The 17,660-nt window shown below is 40.5% G+C and overlaps 1 protein-coding gene and 1 pseudogene across 5 annotated transcripts in view; both read left to right on the top strand.

Annotated features, from left to right (window-relative positions):
• The first annotated feature begins 6,243 nt into the window (after nt 1–6,243).
• On the top strand, nt 6,244–13,628 carry LOC148028128 (malate dehydrogenase, mitochondrial pseudogene; annotated as a pseudogene).
• Nucleotides 13,629–16,746: 3,118 nt separating this feature from the next.
• The window catches only part of LOC148028127 (zinc finger (CCCH type) helicase family protein), a 95,543-nt gene continuing 94,629 nt past the window's right edge, over nt 16,747–17,660 (top strand). Inside the window, exon 1 of one of the 5 annotated variants that reach the window (XM_087689806.1) lies at nt 16,747–17,148. In XM_087689806.1, the coding sequence (XP_087545932.1) occupies nt 16,986–17,148 (163 nt within the window). In that variant the 5' untranslated portion in view covers nt 16,747–16,985. The remainder of the gene's footprint in view (nt 17,149–17,660) is intronic. The other 4 variants (XM_087689807.1, XM_087689803.1, XM_087689804.1 and 1 more) reach the window with 4 other exon arrangements.

The raw sequence follows: 17,660 nt of genomic DNA, 5'->3' as shown, positions 1-17,660 counted from the left end.
TTATATAGCCGTGATTGGCTAGGGTTAGGGTTTCCCCTTCCCCTTAGGACCATTCACACTTGCTTGCCCTTATATGTTCTTGCATAAGGAGGGTTCATATGCCTATACTCTCAACAAATGTGAAGAAGCGATGGCGATGGCATTGGATCATATTGATCATGGTCGTGGAACCATCTTCGAGCCTTTGAGTCATCAAATGCAAGAAGGTAAGTTAGGTGAGTTCACTACAACTCGCCTAGTCTTGTGTTCTTGCTTTTTTGGGTTAGAGAGGAGGATTCTTGGTTAGCTAGAGCGGAGTGTGAGAGACACGGTGAGAGATTGTCGTCAAAGTGAGTTGCAGCTTCTGAAACAATAGAAGTCAAGCAGTCCAAAGTCCCGATTGTTGGTGTGTTTGGCTCAACATTTTGGTTCCATTTTCAGGACCTAGGACGGTGCAACCACCAAGGTTCTCACACTCCCACTGTGTGGCACAATAGAAGGCTTGTGCATGGGTGTGGATGGGATTGATGGAGTACTGATCGTTCGTGTTTGTTGGCTAGCATTCTGAAATCCATGCGGCCAGGTTAGGAAGGCCGAATCGAAAGGAATTGGTTTGTTGGATTGAGATTGGAATAGGGTAGAGTAGAAGTAAAACATAGAAATACAAACTCAAAAACACAAAACAAAATACAAAACTCAAAATTCAAATGCAAAACACAAAACAAAAACTCAAGCCCTTCTTGTTGGATATCTTTTGTGGTAATTAGGGTGCGAAAGGTTCATCTTGTGTTGCTTTGTCATTGGTTGTATGTATTCATGATCACAACCTAACCCAATGTATAGCTTGCATTGCAATCTTCTTGGTTGTTAAGCTTCTCATTGTTGAAGGATGGTCAAAAGAAGGATAAGATGAGGGTAATGAAGAAGTAGAAGGGAATAAGGAGTAGATAGAGGAAGAGAGGAGAAGAGAAGAAGCATAGGAAGAAGAGTACGAAGAGAAGAAGAACAAGTGTTAGTGGAAGAAGATGGGAGAGGAAAGAGAGAAGCGAAAGAAGAAGGAAAGAAGTGTAGGAGGATGAAGAGAAAGAAGGCTAGGAGAAGAAGAAGAAAAACAGGAGGGAAGATGCGAGAAGACAAGAAGAAGAGGAGGAAGAGGAATTCTGTGAAGGGAAAAGAGAGAGTGATATATATATATATCCCTACATTGGTGCAGGAGGATTGGTGGCGGTGGCAGGCCTGCCAACGACTGCATGGGCATAGAAGGATTGGTAGCGGTGCAGCCTTTTGTCGACAATGTAGGCAACTGCATCAGCATTGTTGGGACTGGTGGTAGTGGTAGCCCACCGATGACTGCGTTGGCATAGGTGGTTGGCAGCAGCGTGGCATGACTGGCGGTGTTGGGTTGGCGTTTGGCAGCGGCATTCTCTCTCTCTCCAGGCTAGTAGCGAGATAGCATTGGCAGGTGGCAACATGGCGACTGCAAGTAAGTCACGTGTTTTCTTTTCTTCAATTTTAATTTATTTTGTAAATTTAAAAAAACCCACCTTCTCACATCAGCCTTACCCTCATTCACACTACACACACACACGTGCGCATACACACACACACACATGCACGGACACACACACACACAATTACACGCATATGCACACCCTCATGAACACACACACATAAAACCTCCCTAATACTCATTCACCCTACATACATTCACACATACACACACTAGCGCTCTTCACTTATCACAAAACCCCCTTCACGCACACACACTCACAAACATACACACACACAAACACGCATACATATCCACAAAAATCCCATTCACACATCCTAAGACACACGCATAAAAACACAAACATTCACACAAACACAATTACCCCACCACATTCACATACACATTTACTCACTTTCATTCACACACATCTATTTACACACCCCCACACCCTACACCTACCCACATACTCACTACACACACTCATTCACTCACTATACTCACACACACACCTTCTTTTTACACATATACTCACACTTAAGAACCTCATTCACTCACCCAAAACACACTCACACCTATACACATGCTCTCTCTCTAACACACCCAACCCTCCACATCTAGCCCACACATCAAACCTACTCCCACCCATCTTGTTAGAATATCAAGCTTATTTTATGTGTGTTGACCGACATGAGCTGGACACAGCTAGTCTAGCCATAGTAGTTAGGTACATTAAATAAGTCGGTGCCACTACTGGTGTGAATGGTCTTATGACCTTAGGTTGTACTTTCACTATAGAGTGTTGAATGAATAATGATGTGTGTGAGAGGAAGTATGCTGCTTCACTCTGTCTGACATCTATCTGCCTCTATGAATTTGAACATGGTATCAGAGCCATGAATCGGCAAAGACTGGGTGCCTGGGAGTGTGGCATTGGACTTGCAGGAGCTGAAGTCAGAGGAAAGGTCATTCTTCTTCAAACAGGCTGAAGCCATTGAACAATGGAAGGTATGCAATGTATGATTGTATGCTCTCAATGATCAAAGGCATTATCAAAGGCTTGTTTGTAGCCTTGAGAGGGATGTGTTGAGCACCTTGGAGTGCTTCATTGTCATGATTAACAAGATCGTGAGCTGTGCTACCCCCCTGCTAGTCTGCGCTGTTGCACCAGGTCCAGATTCAGGTCCTCCAGCTTCAAAACGAGGCATTAAGCATCTTATACATGCTCTATGAAGTGTATGCTGACCCTGGGGTGTGACCTTGAAGGTCTGACATGTCAATGGAAGCTTGGGTGATGAGGCATGGACTGTTATGCAGGTATACAGGTCTGAAACTGAATGTACACTGCTAAATACAATGATTTACATCACTGTTTTGATCCTGAAGAGCATTTGAAGCTCCCTAATATGCTGGGAAGATTGCACTGCAGACAACACAAGTCAAGAAGTCATATGTACTTGATGTGAAGTACTTGAGCTGATTTTTCACATTAAAATATTCAGATATGAGAACTGTTTCACTACTGAAAACTGTCATATACTGTCAGTGACAAGCATTGGATACTACCGATGCAATACATGTCATTTTTAGAGCTCTGTCACCTATGAGAGCTGTCATATACATGCTGGATGTATGGAGCTTGAAACATGCAATGAGCATCATTGAAAACTGAAGTCTGGAGCTGAAGTAAATGCAGACATATTGTCTTGGTCAAGTACAAATGGTTCATGAAGTTTTATGCTTTGGTCAGTGAAAACAGGTTGCCTATGTATACCCAGATGCTCATGTATTGACCTTGTCATTACAAAGTAAATGTATGACATGATTGGAAGACAGTTTGGGACTGATTGGAACTTGATATGCTGAACTTTGGTTGACTGCAACCTGCAACTGAATTTGTTGACACTTGTATGTGCTGGTTATGCACTGTTCTGTGACTCTATGCTCATGTCATGACTGCCAAGTGTACTAGCAGCTATCTGGGAGGTTTTGGGACATGTGTGACATGATTACCACTCAGTTTTGGACTTGAAAGTGCTGCTAATTATTTACAGTTTACAGTTTTCAGACTACATGTATTTACCCTGGCAGTGAGTTTACCAAAGCTCAAGCTGAAGCAAACACATAGCTTATGTATTGACAGTGATATCTACAGTTGAGACCACTTGTTTGTGGGTTGTTTTGGGGTGCTAGTAGGCTGAAATACCCTGGTTTTTTTTTCTGCAATTTAGTGCAGAAAACTGTCATAAACAGTTCCGGGCTAAAGTCGGACAAGTTGTCTTATTGGCTTGCAGGTAGTCAGGCAGTGTCTATAAAATGGCAAATGCTGATAGAACGGACAACATAACCCAGATTGTGGGGGAGAAGCTTGATAGCAATAATTATGCCATCTGGAAGTTTCAAATGGAGAACTTCCTAATTGGGAAAGGATACTGGGACTTAGTGACAGGTGTTGAGGCTGAACCTGAACTTCCAGAAAGGAATCCTACAGCTGATCAAAGACGAGCGCATCGAGCTTGGACGGAAAGAGCTCGTAGAGTTTTACATTGGCTATCATTATGTATCTCGGATACTATGGTGATGCAGATCATGAATTGTAAGAGCCCAGCAGATGCATGGAACATATTGGTCAAATACTATGGCACAACCACAAGTGCCAGGAAGATACAGTTGAAGCATAAATTCAACAACATGGACCGGAAGAGCAGATCCATACAGGATTATGTCACGGAGGTTAAGACCATAGCAGATCAGTTGGCATCTGTTGGTTCACAGGTTGAAGATGAAGATATGGTTGCAGTGACCTTAAATGGATTGGGTCCTGAATACAAGTCTTTTGACACTTCAGTGTCTGTGCGGGTTGAAATGCCTGACTTTAATGAGCTGGTTGCATTATTGATTCATGAAGAAGTGAAGCTTGGCTTAGCTACAGGGTCAAGCGGTTCAAAGAATAAGGATGCAGTTTTTTACTCGAATCAGCGCGACTGTGGCAGCCGTGGCAAGGGTTATGGATCTGGCAGAGGAGGTCAGCAGAATGCATCCTATGGCACTCAAAATCAGTAGTCATCAAATGCAAGAGGTCGTGGAAATTTTCGAGGCAGGGGGAGATCTAACTCCCGTGGTAGAGGCTCATGGCAGCAGCAGCGTCAGTCAAACAATCCAAACAAAGACAAGGATTGTCATTATTGTGGCAAGTATAGGCATATTGCAAAGGAGTGCTGGAAGAAGCAGGGGAATCAGAAGGGTAAACAGCATGGACACTATGCTACGTCCAGTCAGGCAGATGACTCTGGTGATAGACTGTTTGCCATGCAATATGTCAAAGATAAGGATGCTGAAAAATCATCTGATGATACAGTGTGGTACATTAACTCAGGGTCATCGAATCACATGACCCCTCACGGTGATTGGTTCACTGATATGGTGACTGAAAAGCATGGCTATGTATGCACAGGTGATGGCACGCAACATAGCATTGAGCATAAAGGCAAAGTGCCTCTGGTGGTTCATGATGGCAGGCCAGTTTGGTAAGCAGTCTCGATTGCCATTTGTCAGGCATGTAAGGCAGAGTACACGTCCTTTGCAGTTAGTGCACTCTGATGTTTGGGGGCCAGCTCATAATGCCTCTATGGGAGGTTCTAGATATTATGTATCTTTCATTGACGACTACAGTCGCTATACCTAGCTTTCCATATTGAAAACAAAAGATGAGGTCTTTGCTGTTTTTCAGCAGTTCAAAGCACAGGTTGAGAAGGAATTTGAATTCTACATCTTTTGCTTGAGATCTGACAGTGGTGGGGAGTATGTATTAAATGAATTTGCTGATTTCTTGGCTGAAAATGGCATTCGTAGGCAGCTAACCTGCAGCTACACTCCGCAGTAGAACGGAGTAGCTGAAAGAAAGAATAGGGTTCTGATGGAGGCTGTTAGAGCCATGATGAATGAAAAACATATGCCACTTTATTATTGGGCAGAGGCTGTTATGACAGTTGTATACATTCTGAACAGGACTCCCACAGCAGGTATTCATGATATGACACTGTTTGAGAGGCTGTATGGCTACAAGCCTGATATAGGTCATATGAAAGTCTTTGGTTGTCTTGCTTATGTGCATATTCCAGATGAGAAAAGGAAAAAGCTGGATCCAAAAGCGCATAAGTGTGTTTTCATTGGGTACTCGCAGGAGAAGAAGGCATATATATAAATGCTATGACCCCTCTACCAGGGAGACTTTGGTGAGCAGGGATGTCATCTTTGATGAGATGGGCTCTTGGTATGTCTCACCAGTTGCAGTGCCATTCGATATGCCTTCCACTCATGTCTCTATAGTTGATTTGTAGCAGAGCACTGCTATGACAGGACCTAGCAGTCAGACAGTATCCCCATGGACAGGGAGATTGAGGAGCTCACCATCCACTGACACCAGTATGTCAGTGAGGGGGAGACATGATATCTTGGACAGCAAAGGAAAAGAAAAAGCTACTGAGGATGCATCTGGTATGATGACACCTGGCAGAATGACTTCTGGCTATGAGTCTGCTGATACTCTGGACAGCGAACTTGGTATTCCGACTGTCTATACGCCTAACACAAGGCAAAGCAGGTATATTCCGCCTCATGAAAGAGGGGAATCGAGTAGTGCACCACAGCTTAGACGATCACATGGGGTCAGATACCCTGTTGACAGGTTGACATACAGTGGCTACTCTACAAAGCATTATGCTTACATGACAAAAGTAATGGAGATTAAAGAACCAGGTACATATGCTGAAGCTATGAAAGATGAGAACTGGTGCACAGCCATGGATACAGAAATGCATGCTTTGGTTGAAAATAAGACATGCGATTTGGTAACTTTGCCTGAAGGAAAAAAGACCATTGGCTGTAAATGGATCTATAAGATCAAATGCAAATCTGACGGTAGTGTGGAAAATTGGTCTCTTGTTCATGTCGTTCATGCTTTTTACATTGAATTTTGTGCAAAAAGTAGAGTTCTATTGTTCTTGGGGACCTTCCGGCATTCACTACGCGAGCGTACAACATCCGATCTGCGCACCAGTGGTATCAGAGCGAAGCTGAGATCAAGAGCTTCCAATCGCTACCCATCTTGTGCGAAGGCGGAGCTCCTGGAACGATCGGGCTCTACGGTCAATTTCGTCGCGAACGGTCGATACAGGTAGACTCATGGCGGTCAAGAACCTCTGTTTCTATCATCAGACTGCGAAGGACCAGCTTGTAGAGGCAGAGGACCACTTCTATCTCTTCTTCTCCAAGTCGTCAAAAACCAGAGAGATAAGTCTTCTAATCATAAGTTTAAAAGCTTAAGAAGCTTAGCTAAAGCTTAAAGAAGCTTTAAGATTCTCAAATTCATCGTGAGGTACAAGAATATGCTCGCGATTTTTTCGCCGGCTGAAAAAATGCCCCCCCCCCCCCCACGAATCGCCGTTTTCAGTAAGATTAAGCCTAAAGCTTAATCACCTAAGCTCCAATCACCTTAGTTCTCTCAATCCTGCAAGTCACAGACAACCAATCAAATTCTGCAAGTCTCTCAAGTCGAAGTTCTACAAGTTACATAAAGCAACCAAGTTATGCAAGTCTACAAACTCTACAAGTCACATAAGTCTGGTACTCTGCAAGTCAGGCAAGTCAGCTGAAGTCAAAACTGACTTCTGTTCAAAACTCATAGAAGGGTTGTTCCTGCGCAGAAACTCCGAACTGCAAAGTTGTTCATTGGAAGGTACTCTACGCATACGCAGGTTTGCTGAAGCATTTTCAGCATAGAAGAAGGATAAAACACAGATTTTTCGAAGATTGTGAAAGCCACACCCAAAAATATATAAGCCTTATATTCCCAAACTTGAGCTACGCTCATCCCGCTAACTTGATTTTGAGAGTGAGAGGTCTTTTGAGTTTTGCAGGATGACAGAACCACATATGGATGATTTAATGGCTGAAGGCGACCTACCTGAACCTACGATGGAGCAAAAGCTAGATTTAATCATGATGCAATTGGATAAAGAACGACGAGCTAGGCAAGCATTACAAGTTCAATTGGCTAATTTACAGAGATCGTCTACCGACAAAGAAGAACCTCAATCTGAAGATCTTATCCGACGTTCCATCAACGCAACTCTCGAAGCTCAAACCATCCGCAAGGAATCAAAGATAAGTAAAAGAAATTTCAAATTCCATACTTTCAATGGCACTCGAGAGGGAAAAACTGTTCTTGCATTCATTAGTCAGTTTGACGACTACTTTCATGAGGAAACCTATGCAGAAAAAGATAAAATCAAGTGTGTCACTAATCATTTAGTGGATAGAGCATCTCTTTGGTGGACTGTGGTACGCAAGAGTATAGATTGTCCCACTACTTGGGAGAATTTCAAGAAGAACTTTATGCAGAATTTCCTTCCTCCCCAATTTCATGAGAAAGCTATAAAGCAATGGGATATTCTTCAGCAACGAGATCGTGAGCCTATTCCTCAGTACACAGAGCGTTTTTGGAATGCATTACTCCAGTTATGCATACTTGAAGACGTACCTGAAGCGACACACAAGCGCAAGTATATGTCTGGACTCCTTGGGCATTACTACGCTGAAGTTAACATGTTCAAGCCTGCTACTCTTGAAGACGCAATTTCATTAGCTCACGACACTGAAGACAAGCTGCGAGGTAGAGACAGACGTCCACAGCAATTCCAAGCCAATGGTAACTATGGATCTAAGCAATTCAACTCAAATTTTAGAAGACTTAATCAAGGTCGTTTCATTTCATCATCTTTCCGTAAAAATTGGGCAAAACCACCTGCTTTACCATCCAATCTCAATCAAAACCCTAAGCCTATTCCACAGCCAAATCCTAATGTACCTAGACTTTCTGCCATTGCAAACAATGTAACCAAAGCCAAGCCTATAGTATGTTATAAATGCCACCAGCCTGGACATCTAGCAGCAAATTGCCATTCAAAGAAGCCACCTGTCCATATCAACTACCTTGGAGCAATGAAAGAAGACGAACATGAAGATATGCCTGATTTCACGGAAGATGAGGACGGCACTACTACTCCTTTGGATACTTTACCAGGTATATGCCAACTCCACATTCTTTATTGACTATGAAATGTTCAGTGCATGGAAAGGAAAAGATTATTTTGCATGATGACAGTAGTACTCATGATTTTATTTCTGCAAAGCTAGTAAAAGAATTGAAGTTACAGACTGTACCTACGCATTATCGCATCAAAGCAGCATTCTTAGGCACTAGGTATAATGGTACACAGGAAGTGCATGACTTAGAGATTGAAATTGGTCAATACACTGAAAGAAGAAATTTTCTAGTTGTTCCATTACAGTCGAGTGACATTATTTTAGGTATGCCTTGGCGTCATCAGCATAACCCAGATATAGATTATTCCACACATTCAATTAATATTCAATTTCAAGGAAAACATATTACATTGTATGGTATGCATGCATCTAATGCTTTTCCACTGCTTTCGCATACTCAAGCTAAACGTGCATTACGCAAGAGTAGTAAATCTTATCTCATTTGGGTGAATGAACTGCAAGTTAAAGAAAATCATATGCATCCTAGGCATAAAGAATTTCTTGCACATTTTAAAGACTGTTTTGTCGAAGATCTACCACCTGGTTTACCTCCTTCACGTCCAGAAGACCATAAGATAGATTTGATTCCTGGTACACAACCACCTTGCAAAGCACCATATAGGCATAACCAGATAGAGCAAAAAGAAATTCAGAGTCAAGTTGAGGAATTACTAAATAGAGAATTGATTAGACCTAGTAGTTCTCCATTTGGTGCACCTGTTCTGTTAGTCAAGAAAAAGAATAATACCTATCGTATGTGCATTGACTATTTCTTCGCATGTTCCTGTCTCTCCCAAAGTATGAGCTCTGCATGAAAATTGGGGGCCATGTCATTTGGGCATGTTTTCCAGTTATTGAAAGATAATCAACTGTATGCAAATCCTAAAAAGAGTGAATTCTTTACAAACAGAAATTGAGTATTTAGGTCATATTGTATCATCTGATGGAATTAAAGTTGACCCTAAGAAAATAGATGCAATATTGAACTGGCCTGTACCTAAAAATATGCATGAATTACGATCATTCCTTGGTCTTGCTAGTTCCTATAGGAAGTTTGTGCGTAATTTTTCATTACTTGCTTTACCACTGACTAAACTTCTGAAGAAAGGAATTGTTTATCATTGGTCCGATAATCAACAGAAATCCTTTGACTTATTGAAACATGCATTAACCCATGTCCCTGTCTTACAGTTGCCTGATTTTAATAGACCATTCTTTTAGTAGTAACTGATGCTAGTGAATCAGGAATAGGAGCCGTACTTATGCAAGACAATCATCCTATAGCCTATTCTAGTTGTAAGCTGAAACCCTCTGAACTGAAATATTCCACATATGACAAAGAATTATTAGCTGTTGTACAAGCATTAAGACAGTGGAAACACTACTTAATGGGTTCAGAATTTATGATTAAGATCGATTAGCAAAGTATTAGACATTTACTTAGCCAACCCCAAATATCTGACTGACATATCAAATGGGCTGCCTTTATTCAGAGTTTTCATCCTATCATTCAATATCAACCCGGTAAAGAAAATGTAGTGGCTGATGCATTAAGTAGAAGACCTGCCGTTTATAATATTTCTGTTATATCTTTTGATTCTTTGATTGCTATGAAAGATACTTATCATCAAGACATTACTTTTCATACTGATTGGAATAAATTAGTTCAAAATAACTTGATTCCTATTGATTCACTATCTTATAATGATGGATTTATGTTTTATGAAAAGAGATTGTGTGTTACAGTTCCATTCAGATCTTTTGTTTTGAATGAAATTCATTGTCCCCTATATCAAGGTCATAGAGGTATCATATCTACTTTACGTACATTAACTGAAGATTTTTATTGGCCGCATATGGACACTGATGTATCTAACTTTGTTTCTAAATGTTTGATTTGTCAAAGAGTTAAGAGACATCATAGTAAACAGTATGGATTACTTATGCCTTTGTCTATTCCATCAAGACCATGGGAACAAATTTCTATGGATTTTATTACTGGTTTACCTAACTCTAAATCTAACCATGATATGATTTGGACAGTAGTAGATAGGTTTAGTAAATAAGCATATTTCATTCCATGTAAGAAGACTTTAACAGCATCACAGGCAGTACAATTATTTTTTAAAATTGTTTTCACTAACCATGGATTACCAAAAGTTATTATTTTTTATCGTGATTCTAGATTTTGTACAACTTTTGGATTACTCTGTTTGCTAACCTTGGCACAAAAATTGATTTCTCATCTGCATTTCATCCTGAAACTAATGGACAAACAGAAGCCACTAATAGCACTATTCTAAATCTTTTACGTGCTTATACTATTTCTAAACCTCAGATATGGGACACACATTTGCATTTATTGCAGTTTGCATATAACAATACACCACACACATCTACAAAGAAAGCACCGTTTGAAGTGATTTATGGTTATAGATTATCTACACCTATTGCATCTTTGTCAAATAGAATTCAGAGTGCTGATGATATTGCTAGTATGCATAATACTATTTTTGATGAGGTTAAAGACATGATTGCCAAAGCCCAGCAATCATATACCAAACAAGCCAATAAGAAAAGACAAGCAATGGATTTAAAAGTTGATGATTATGTTTGGTTGAGAATAGAAAAACGTAGACTACAAAGTGTAGATAGACACCCAGTTGTTAAACTAGCCCCTAGATTCAGAGTGCTGATGATATTGCTAGTATGCATAATACTATTTTTGATGAGGTTAAAGGCATGATTGCCAAAGCCCAGCAATCATATACCAAACAAGCCAATAAGAAAAGACAAGCAATGGATTTAAAAGTTGATGATTATGTTTGGTTGAGAATAGAAAAACGTAGACTACAAAGTGTAGATAGACACCCAGTTGTTAAACTAGCCCCTAGATTCTATGGACCATTTAGGATCATTCATAAAATTAATGACAATGCATTCAAGTTAGAATTACCACCTCACTGGAAAATTCACAACACATTTCACATTAGTTTATTAAGACCCTTTAGAGGCCAATTACCTATACACCCTGTTTATGAAAACCCACCTTTGTTAGAGGAACAAACTGAAATACTTGAACCTGAAGCTATCATAGATACTGACTTTATGACCACTAGAACTGGCCGAAGATATTCTAGATATTTAGTCAAGTTTAAGAACCATCCTGTAGAGGAAGCACAATGGATGCACGCTAGAGACTTAAATGCTTTTCCCACTCTATTAGCTCCACATCGAGCTAATAGCAATTGAGGTTAATTGCTATCCCACCCCGGGGGTATGATGCCAGGAGGCATATTTCACGGTGGATTCCGTGAGGTTTTACGGTGGATTCCGTAAACTTTGATGATCGGGGCTCATACAAAAAGTGGATTCTTTGTGCGAGAAGTTGATGGGGACGCCTGTCCTTTTCGGGCGTTTCATTAATTTAGTGTGTACATGGGTGATTCCATAGCGGGTGATTCCGCAAAATGCATATTAAATTAATAAACGTTTATGAGTTTAGAGTGCGCACTCGTAATAAATTAAGGTTAGGATTGATTTCTAACCATTTGATTTATTTATGTAGCTGAAGACTGCTAGGTATTCACTTTTGTCGGTTTAATTGTATTATTTTACTAACGATTGTGAATGCTTTAGTTGATGTGTAGAGATAGCAGCAGTGGCGGAGGAAAGCATTGGAGGATAGCGAGTATTCGATTTATTGATTATATTTTGATGGGCGCATACCTTAGGCATGGCGCCTATATTTTGTCACGCCTATTTATTGAGGCATTGGATATTTATTATTATTTTGTATGCGCATGGGCACACGATTATGTTATTTGTACTTGGACATTGTATTGGGCATGCCAGACTCTTTGGGCACTGCCCATTAGCTTTATTCCTATTTTGTGTTAAAGCAAACTCAAAAGCTAAAAGCTTGCTATTTTGTAATTTGGGCTATTATTTGAGCTTAAAGATGATTAATACATAAAATACATGCTTTGTGGAGTGCTCACACAAGGCATGGGGGAAGATTGCACCCAATTGGTCTCTTGTTCATGTCGTTCATGCTTTTTACATTGAATTTTGTGCAAAAAGTAGAGTTCTATTGTTCTTGGGGACCTTCCGGCATTCACTACGCGAGTGTACAACATCCGATCTGCGCACAAGAGTGGCCTTGCATAATCTAAAATAGTCGTTAGCCCTCCTCATGAAGGTCAACCCGCTAGTTTCCAGCCTCTCCCTCTACGATATTGCAGGCACCCCGGGCATCGCTGCCGATGTCAGCTTTGTCAATACCAGAGCCGAGGTCAAGGAATACGCAAGAGAAGAGCACCTTGGAACTGCATTGGAAGGAGCATATGTGGTCATTATTCCTGTTTGTGTGCCTCGCAAGCCAGGAATGTCTCGAGATGATTTATGCAACATTAATGCATGCATTTTCAAGTCCCTATGCAGAGCCATCTCGAAGCATTGCCCTAAGGCTGTGGTCAACATGATCAGTAATCCAGTCAACTCCACTGTTCCAATTGTGGCCAAGGTATTCAAAAAGGCCAATACATATGATCCTAAGAAGCTCTTTGGTGTCACCACATTAGTTGTTGTTCAGGCTTGCACTTTCTATGCTACTAAAGGACTTCCTGTTGAAGATTTTGATGTACCAGTTGTTGGTGGCCATGCTGGGATTACTATTCTCCCTCTCTTCTCCTAGGCGACACCTAAGGCCAGTTTAACAGATGAAGAGCTTGATGCCTTAACAAAACACACCCAAGATGGTGAAATAGAGGTTGTTCAAGAAAAAGCAAGGAAAGGTTCTTACACTTTATCCATGGCGTATGCCAAAGCTATGTTTGCAGAGTCCTACTTGAAAGGGTTGAATGGTGAGCTTGACATTGTAGAATGTACTTTTGTCCAATCGAGTATCACTGAGCTTCTGTTTTTCTCGTCCAAGGTGTGCCTAGGCTTGAAGGGTGTGGAGGAAGTACTTCCTTTGGGTCCACTATCTGATTATGAGAAAAAGGCTTTAGAAGCAATGTTGCCAAAAGTGAAAGGATCAATACCAATGTAAAGAGCCATGAGCCCAAGCCAAATAAATCCCACAAATCATGTATCCCAAAATCTATGTCATGTATGTCAAAGGGAGCTTGTCAAGTCAAAGATGAAGAGCATAAGACCAAGAACAACAAAGACCAAGAAGATTGAGAAAACCAAAGGATACCAAAGAAGCACGAAGAAGAAGATACTTTCCACTGCTACAAACAAAGTGTTTTGCAAAAATTTTCCATCATTAATCATATTTTCCCAAAGTGGATCTTTCCCATAGTGGATCTTGAATTCCCTTAGTGGATCTGCTTCCCATAGTGGATGTAACAAACCCTACCAAAAATATAAAGTTTCAAGCTTGAGCTAGTCTCCTAGTCCATGTCTGCATGTAGGGGGGGAAAATGCCAGCAGGTGTAGGAACTCATGATTTGAGGGGAGATGTTGAGAATAGCAAATGATGCTTGATACGTGTGCCCAAAAGAGACTGGAAGATAGACATATGATGTATGCTCTAGGAAGAGATGACGAAATCCCATAAGCACAATGAGGAGAGTGGAATAACCCAAAAGCTATATAAGCATGTACTTGGCTCTTATTTCAATGGAATGGTACTTTCAGTTTGAGTCACTCAAGATTGTGTTTATGAGTCCAAGCTAATCTATCTTGGAACCTAATTCACTTGAGTTACAATCTCTTCTCTCTATCATGTATTAGTTCTATGTTTTGGGTCTATCATAGCCAACTAGCTCTAGATCTGTGTTTATCAACAAGGCTTGCAAAAAGGCTCTCTGGTTAGGCCATCTAGTTGCAAACCTTCGCCTTTAAGTGGGAGGTTGTTGGGGGTAAAGGTGCCTCTACCTAACCGCCCATGTATTCATTACCCTGACAATACCCGCATACCTATACATTGTATATGGCGGGTGCCTTTCACTAATGCTTCATTCTTTATTCTTTTAGTGACATTTGAATAAGGGAAGGCCGATCACACATTGTGACTATTGGAGTTTCCACATACAATGTCTCTCTCTCTCTCTCTCTCTCTCTCTCTCTCTCTCTCTCCATCAGCCATAGCTCTTACTTTCGCTTGTGTGCTTCCACTCGGTCTCTACCTTTCATTTACTATGCGACTCATCAAGAATATGCACATAAGCTATACATCTAGATACTTTCATATGGGACAGATTTGGCTTTCTACTCATAAACTTCCATGTGGGTGTCATACCATGTACAACAATAGTGGGTGTCCTATTCATAATGTATACAACAGTAGCAATTGCTTCAACTCAATAGTAATGAGGCCAACACTAGGTACAATCTTGGCTCTTGGGGATGCCATTGACTCGATGAAGCACGATGCACTTAGCCCCCAAGATTTTGAAGCAGTGCAAGCAATGTTGGTAGCAAGCCAAGTACCCATACACAAGATAAAGTGTAGCAAGCCCTCCAATTGATGAGTCTAAGTCTAGTTTGGACTTACCAAACCCTTGAAGGTTGTTGTACTATACTTAAAGAAACATGAGCATATATTTTGATGGGTCTATATTATTGATTATGTGCAAGTCTTATCACCGTCTTCTCTCTCCTCTTATCTAAGGATGAACCTACCTTCACCCTCTTCTACTTCAATCCTCTTTGTTGCCACATGCTTGTAAGCACCATTCACACTTATGTGGCAATTACACACACTTTATAAATAGAAGATCTCACATGATAACCTTTGCCTCTTTCTTCATTTACTTCCATCATATCCACTTTGCCTTCAAGCCCACAAAGGAAGTATTTTCTTAAGAATGCAAGGGCTAGTCTAACTCCATTGCATATACTCTCTCTTCTTGACATGGATACAAACAGGGTAATCCTATGTATGGTAGGTGAAGGGGATAACAACTAGGAGGTAGTATAGAGACTTGCAACATGAGGTTGAATTGTTAGTTTTTATTAAAATTCTTCTTGTTCAATTTGTTGGTAACATCCACCTCCCCTCTTATAGAAGCATGGTTACACATTTTTACTCTAATGTATTTCATTATTGCATAAAAGCTTATTGTAATTATGTGTGTTTCCTTTGAACAATTTTTGCTTTCCTTTTCTATGTATGTTTCATGTCATAACACGCACACGTGTGCGCGTCTTCCTTTTTCGAATTTTTAATTGACTTGGTAGGTGTGAGATTTTGGGATCAATTCAATCCATTGTCTCTTTTTGCTTTTTTGAATTTTTGATTGACTTGTTAGGTGTGAGATTCTAGGACTGCTTTAATCTCCTCATGTCATTTCTATACTTTAGACCTACTATTGAGTACTACTGTGATGCTTCTTTCACACTCTCTCTTTACACAAATTTTCAACTAACCACTTTGCAATTTTTGTCCTTGCATGGTGTCAACCTTTTAATGATTTTACATGTATACATTTTATTTTGTCTTCCATTTCGCCTCCTTTTTCATTTAATATATTTTTGTTGATTGTCTTTTTTTAAACTTATAGTATTAAGTATCTATTCTTGTTTCTATTTCTAGATAATCTTGATAGATATTCTTAGCTCTTTACTTCCTTTATATATATTTGATTGACAAGACCATTGCCATTCTTTGGTTCTATAGTCTCTTCTTGGTCATTTAGAAAGTGGCATTGCATGGCAAAGTTACAAACATAATTTCTATGGAGACTCATCCATAGAAGTATATTTCACTTTACTATAATGAGAAGTTTGTATCTAAACATTTTGTTATAGAAATCTTAAACTCAATCATTGTAATGATAATATTTGTAGAGTCCCATTTGCATTAGGTCTTTTGTGATATTTCATTATCATGATAGTTAGCCTTCCTTTGACACTACCCCTCAGCTTTTATTATCATGACCCTTCATATTCTCGATCCTTGACTCCAGGTCCATTGGTTCTTGGTCTTCATATTCTCAATCCTTGACTCCAGGTCCATTGGTTCTTGGTTTTCATTTCCACAATCGTGGACTCTTCAAGTCTAGGATTTAAGACCTTCTGTCTCCATGACTCTCCAATGCTATGCCTTATAAACAGACAAAACCTTACCTATGTAGGCCTTCATGTTCAACAAACAACATAGATTGAAATGATCAATAGTAAAACCTTGTGACATGCAAAGCGTTGTGAGAGAGGGAAAGGAAAATGGAAGCGTTGTGGGTTGCAATACAATAATGGCAGAGACAAGAGAGTGTGACATTCCCCTAGAAAGTGTGAAAGTGTATTTTTTAATATTGACAGGCTTGGATGCTTTACTTTCCTCTTACTATTGTATGCATGTACATAAGTCCTTGAAGGGGAAGCAAGCCACCACCCAACCACCATTCGTGTTCTTGAGACAGGAGAGGCTGCGCCGGCATCATCATCATCATCATCATCAATGAGTACAACAAGGCAGCAGGATTCTCCTCGTGCTGCTGCTGCTGCTGCGGGTCACTCGATGTTGTGCCCGGAGAGCTTGCCCATCCGACAGCAGAAGGCCCGCATCATCGACAAAATCCAGCTCAACAGAGTCACCCTCATCGTCGCCAACACTGGCTCAGGTTCTTTCCTTTGTCTTCTCTTCGTCTTTGTGAAACAGGACACAGAGAGAGAGAGAGAGAGAGAGAGAGAGAGAGAGAGAGATGCATTATTTTCCACTTCTTACCGCTGCCTTGAAATTTCATACGATGATGGAACGATATATGCATACACGTGTGTGTGCACGCGAGTGCGCGCGCCTGTTTTTGGGCTTCTGCACGTCTCCAACGCGAGGCACTCCTTGCCCCTTCTTCCCTCACGGCTGTCTTTAGTTGGTTGCATCGTGCTTACATGTGTAACCAATGCGAGACACCGCTTGTTGCTTCTTCCTTGATATAGGGCATGCCCCAAAATCGTATGCAATAAAACTGCTTTATGCACTAAGGCTTTGTTTCTTTAGTTTGTGTTTTGGTGCCTCACCAAACAAAAAAAAGCAGGGAGAATTCTCCACGTTGGACTACTAGCTTGAAACTTTACATCTCTATAAGCATCTCATATATGCATATAGTACGATGCGATATAGAACTTTATGTAT

This window comes from Lygodium microphyllum, chromosome 12 (assembly GCF_053477565.2).
Source record: "Lygodium microphyllum isolate KBCC chromosome 12, Lygodium_microphyllum_v1.1.10, whole genome shotgun sequence".
Classification (NCBI taxonomy): Eukaryota; Viridiplantae; Streptophyta; class Polypodiopsida; order Schizaeales; family Lygodiaceae; genus Lygodium; species Lygodium microphyllum.
Note: the sequence above shows the minus strand (reverse complement) of the source record. Positions and strands in the feature narration are given on the sequence as shown.